Source organism: Dermacentor variabilis, chromosome 5 (assembly GCF_050947875.1).
Source record: "Dermacentor variabilis isolate Ectoservices chromosome 5, ASM5094787v1, whole genome shotgun sequence".
Taxonomy (NCBI): Eukaryota; Metazoa; Arthropoda; class Arachnida; order Ixodida; family Ixodidae; genus Dermacentor; species Dermacentor variabilis.
In genome coordinates, this window is record NC_134572.1 from 154803257 (window position 1) to 154809256 (window position 6000).

At 43.7% G+C, this 6000-nt stretch overlaps 1 protein-coding gene across 3 annotated transcripts in view; it reads left to right on the forward strand.

Moving 5' to 3' along the window:
• Nucleotides 1-2444, forward strand: part of LOC142583266 (uncharacterized) — a 98854-nt gene extending 96410 nt beyond the window's left edge. For all 3 annotated transcript variants that reach the window (XM_075693658.1, XM_075693656.1, XM_075693657.1), the window contains one exon: nucleotides 1949-2444. In XM_075693658.1, coding sequence (XP_075549773.1) covers nucleotides 1949-2106 — 158 coding nt within the window. In that variant the 3' untranslated portion in view covers nucleotides 2107-2444. The remainder of the gene's footprint in view (nucleotides 1-1948) is intronic.
• Nucleotides 2445-6000: the final 3556 nt, after the last annotated feature.

The window sequence follows — 6000 nt, forward strand, 5'->3', positions numbered from 1 at the left end:
TCCGCTATTAAGAGTGTCAATATTCATGTCGCCCACTATAACAGCTTTCTTATTATTTTCGGTTAGGTGGATGAGAGCATATTCTAGGTCATTCAAAAACATGCTACAATCAGTATGCCGGGGACTGTATACAACACCAACGATGACATTGTGCAACTCTACGAAAAACATCTCCGAGTGTCCGCTGGTAGGTCTATTCAAAGAAGAATAAAGCCTGTACCCGAGTGAGTTTCTAATATAGAATTCCACCCCTCCTCCCCTGTTTGCAGCAATTCTAGAACACGAGAGAAAAACGTAATTTGGAATGTTATAACTTTCGCCAGGTTTTAGCCAAGTTTCTGTGACGGCTATGGCGTCATACATGTTAGTGTGCTGTGCCAACAGCGTAAGAAAGGCATCAAATTTTTTTCCTAAGCTTCTCACATTGCACTGAAGCAGTGAGTGTGGTCTATGTAATCTATGAAAGTTATCAACAGAAGAAGTCGTCAGCATATTGGGGATTTTATGCCACACGGTCTAGGTCAGCCTCCGTGAAGATGGGGAGGACATCGGAGTTTTCTGCTTTCCTCATTAATGTTCGTCCTCTCGATACCCAAGCATATCTCCAGTTGTGTTGCTTCTTTGCGGCAATCGCTTTTGCCAGTAAACGTTTGTATTCAGCGCATAAGTGCTCATTTATGAACACTGGTGTACGTTCTGTCACGCCAAAATCTGCTGCAGTAAGACGGGCTTTTTTGCACATTGTAGCAAGTTGTCACGGGCGGCGCAGGTCTTGCATTTGATAATGATGTTAGATTGATTTTTTTTTGTTGGAACATGGTGTACGACATCAATATCAGCAATTGTCACCTGCGGAGCAACCTTTGCTGCCAAAGTGATAACAACTGCCGACAGTGACTCCTTGGGTGCCCTGGGGATACCTTTCACTTTAAGATTTGTTCTATGACTGTATTGCTGTGGTTCCATCAGTTCATGCCTACTAGCCTGCAACTCTTTAGAGAGGCCGCTGTTTTCTCTTTTAAGTCGACTTTGTTTCGTCTTCACCTCGCCTAATTCCCTGTGCACATTACCAAGTGCTTTCTTGAAATCCTCATTGGTTTCGCTCATAAAATCTGCAGATTTCTTAAGGCAAGCAAGGTAACGGTTTAACGGCATGTCGTCAATCTTTGCCCTCAACTTCAAAAACAATACAGCAAGTTCTTTCGTCGTTGTGGGCGTTTTTTCGAAAACCCTTTCGCCTGTATTCTTGCTCCCCGCATCAGATCCATCATCGCCAATAGCTGGAGGAGGACCCAGGCACGAAGCTAATATTTATTTATTCGCGTGGTTTTACGCACCTCTAATGCACAAAAGTGCGGTGAGTAGGCCTTCGATGTGAGCGCGCCTGGATCGTCCACAGCAATGGTTCTGTCTAAATGTGAAGCACGCTTTTATGCTCCCCGTTGCATCATCGAAGGCTTCTGCGCAGCAGTAGTGACGCAGGAGGTGTGCCTCGATTCCAGTTTGGCGGGATCTGATTCCAGCAAACAGGTTATTAGCTCGGGCACTGGTAGTCGCGTCGAGTGTTCACAGCAGCCAGCGTCCATGACTGCACCTTGTAATGCACAAAAGTGCGGTGAGTAGGCCGTCGATGTGAGCGTGCCTGGATCGTCCACAGCAATGTGGAACACTAAACCTTGCTATAGCTTCGGGCAAGACGGCTATTTTTTTATGGCTGGCATGCGCGTACGTTACGTTCTATTCTAATTACAATGTATACATATATTTAGTGCGCTATCATTTGCTGAAAAGCAGCAAATTGTGCTGTATACTTATTTCGTTCGACTAAAACGGGTGTTAAAAGTAATATCAGTGGACAGCGTTTAACCACGATACTCCTAGCATTGTCTTAGGCAACGTGAATGCTTTTCCTCTGATTTATTATTTCATTATTTCTTTTCCTATTCAGCTAACACACCAAAGGGTTGGCAGTTGGAAGGCGGTGTCACATTTGTCGACAAGATTCCACGCAGCAACAGAGGCAAGCTTGTCAGGCGTCAGCTCGTCCAGTGGATTCTCGAGAAGCGAGAACAGGGAGGCATCAACAGTCGGCAAGATGAGGCGTAAGAGCTAACAGATTTCGCCATTCACACTATCGTTCACGGCTCAAACCACATCTCGCGCCGGGAGTGTGCATTCGTATCGTAAAAGTGTAATATTATTACTGCGAAAGCATTACATGCCCCATGAAGTGGAAAATACGGCGTCCGTTTTTATAATCCGATGGTACCAAAACCCACGTGCCGAAGTGACAACGTAACGTTCCCAGCGCTGGACCTGTTGTTGCTCGGACTGCAAACTTTCACGGTGAACAGCCATGGCATCGGACCTGGACCCGTATTAAAATTTTATTAAGGTCGATTAAAGTGAATTGGGGTAAAATAAAGTCGATTAACGTGGATGAATGTGACGTTTTATTTTAAGGTGATCACTTCGACGAGTCATCATGCTTTCGCATTCAAATCACGTAAGGATACGTAAGTGACTGTCACTTAATAATAAAGTGCAGGCTGAATGGCATCTTCTGGTATTCCACGTAATTCCTGGGTCATGGCTCCTAACAAGCTGAAGCGTAACACGAATGGTCATGAGGTTCGTGGACACCATGGCAACGTAAATCTGGGAAAGGGAGATTTGCTTTTTGTGTTCATTATGAAAGCCACGTTCCCCTTGCAAAATTTTCGATATAGCAGGCACTCTGTTCTGTGCGGGGTGTTTCAGCGAACTTCAAAAGTTTTTAAAGGTGGCCTATCACACAAAGCACAATTCTACTTCATGAGCTGGTCAACTCGAAGAGTTGGACATTACTTGCACAACATATTGAACTGCATATTCAACTAATTATTAAAAAGACACGAATTACGTTTTTAACGAATTACCAACCTTATGGCAAACATTTCAACGTAGAAATTCTAGCCGTGGCGTTAACAAGGTTGATCCACTTGGAATAATTTCTCAGGATGCCACCAGTTTCGAGGTATTAATTCCGGAACATTACAGAGAAATGCATAGGCGTTTCACTTATTTTTGTGTTTTAATGCATAAAACGTCCTTTTGTTAAGGACCTAGCCGTGGATACGCCTTGCCAACTCCACAGCTAGAATTCCTCAGTTGCAATATGTGCCATAATTAGTTAACATTAGGTAGTGGATTTTTGCCATTTACTCAGATTGACAATTCAATTATCTGTGCAACGAATGACCGCCTTTTCGAGTAGACCATGTTATAGGTGGAGTATGTAACATGCTGCATGTCATGCCCAAGAGAACCCTGCGAGAGCTACGCTGGGAAGATAGTCGGAGGACAGTCCCCAGGCGATGCCTGGCGCCACTAATTTTACCATAACTAGCTCCCTTCGTCAGAGAAGGCTGCAACGGGAACAAATAGTTGCCACTCAGGAGGAGGCCGGGACGACGCGAAGGGCTCATGGACGTTTCCCGGAAGAACGCGCCCCGAACTGGTGCTTGACCTATACTGAGAACCAGCGGAGAAGACCAGTTGGGAGTAGGAGATCGCCTCTCCCATTCCCACGACCTCTCCGCCTTTGCGCCCACTGCAACTGGGTGGGGCCACCTGTCCGATATTCCGCATGCGACAGTGTTGTTTGTGCGTGATCTTGATCAAGCAGTTGATCTGTTTCTGTTCTTTTTCTGTTCTTGTTCTTGTTTTCTTGATCTGAACACTTGATCTATTTCTGTTTTTTTTTTCTTTTCAACGATGTAAGTGGCGCCTGACAGCACCAAAAGGTGCCGAGAGTCAGTGGGACTTTACTAACCCGGACAAACCAAATTAGGAGGGCCCACCACCTGCAGCGGGCTGTTTTTTCATCCACTTTCATTTCGATTTATTTATCATTTCGTTATTTCATTTTTTAAGCTCAAGTAACTTCCCCTATGTTGTCGTTGATGTCAGTGTTAGTTGGCTTCTTACGATATGACTAATAATATTTGGGCCCCTCGGTTAACCCCCTTTCTTCTTATTTATAACATAACGAGGGTCTCGAATAAGGAAACATTGATGCCTTCAGGTAGCATGTGTGGGTTTATTGACCGGTTTCCTTCACCCAAAAAAAAGATCACGTTCTCGCGACGCCTGTTACAGAGAGAATGTTCCATGTCGGTCGCCAAAGTCCCTGAGTGGTAGCGTTGGTTAGCACTCCTGGGGTTCTACTAGGAAACATAAATACCCAAGAAAGTGGATGGGTAAACAGTGCCGCTGTAGAATAATTGTTAGGGCATCGCACACGATATGCGACGGTTGTGGGATCGTTCCCTACCTGTGCCAAGTTGTTTTTTTTTTCATCCACATCCGTTAATTTACCGTTTCGGTGTTTCATTTATTAAGCTCAAGTAAATTTCCCTATGTTGTCCTCGGTGTCAGTGTTTGTTGGATTCTTATATGACTAATAAAATTGCGCCCCTCGGTTAAGCGTCTTCTCGTTTATTACGGAACGAGGGTCTTGAATCCGCTAACATTGATGCTTTCAGGTAGCATGTGTGGGTTTATTGACCCGTTTCCTGCGTCCAAGAAAGATCACGTTCTCGTGACGCCTGTGACAGAAAGGAAGTTCTACGTCCATCGCCAAGGTGTGTGCGTGGTGGCGCTGGCTACCACTCCCAGGGTTCTGCAAGGAAACACAAATACCCAGGAAAGTGGACGCGGAAACGGCGCCGCAGTAGCTCAATTGGCAGAGAATCGCATGCAAAATTCGAAGGTTGTCGGATCGTTCCCCACCTGCGGCAAGTTGTTTTTTCATCCACTTTCATTTGCATTAATTTATCGTTTCATTATTTCATTTATTAAGGTCGAGTAATTTCCCCTATATTGTCCGTGGTGTCAGTGTTTTTTGGCTTCTTTCGATATGACTAATAAAAAATAGGGGCCTCGGTTACCCCCTTTCTTCCTACAATAACATATTTCATGAAGAATAACAAAAGCACGCTTAACTTTCTTCCAAAAGATATGCTTTATGTAGACTGTTTCTGTGTACTTGTCTCTTTGCGACCTAAAACATGAAAAACAGTTAGTAAAAGACAGCAGAAGATTGTAAACGAACTGCTGATACTGCAGTAATAAAAACTCTTCCCAAAGAATAGCTCTTAAAAATATTTTGGAAATATCAGTGGTTTTCTGAAAATAAAATTGGCACGAAAAAGGTAAATTTGGTAAAGGGCGCTAAGAACAGTTGCGAAACAAATTAGTCACCTAACGCAATGTGTGTAATGAATCGAGGATAAGTGCTCTATAAAAATTACATGTATTTGACAAGAGATGTTGATTATTTTCTGAGACATGTCATGTCATGTCATGTCATGTCGACATTTGTTTGCTAATGGAAAAGCTCAATTACTTCCCTCTCAGCTCTGTCAGGGCTCTTCGCAACTAATCTCATGTGCTGGAAGATAGGGAAGCACCCACGGCTCATCTGTGCAGCGACGTGGCTGCTGTAGTTATTCTTCATGCAAGTTCTGGGTTCACCCACTCCCTCAGTGAAACATTGATAACGATTACGGTTACTAACACTCGTTTTCATCCAGGAGCAAAATCAGCTTGTAGTTGGTGCTAGTACTGTTCATAGGTATCTCTCCTTGGTCTTTCATGATATCATATTTCTAGGAATAAATGATCTTGTATACTATTGCTGAAAGCTGAGAGAGTTGGTTACTGGCACTAGGAAACATAGTTACTACACTATAAAATGGAACACGTGAAATGCACAGGATGAGCACTGCACATGAACTTGTTTTAGTACATGGTTGCGAGCATATGCATGCATGAGAGGCCTTTCCAGCAAAATTTGACTGTACGTGACATATAAGATGCACCACTCATCCTATTTTGCGTGAACCGTACATCTTTTTCAAGTAATCAATTTTTCTATTCGAGATTTGAATAGAAGGTGCGCTATTGCATTTATCGGTTTGTCTGGGAAGGCCCTTATATACCAGTGTGCACATTTAG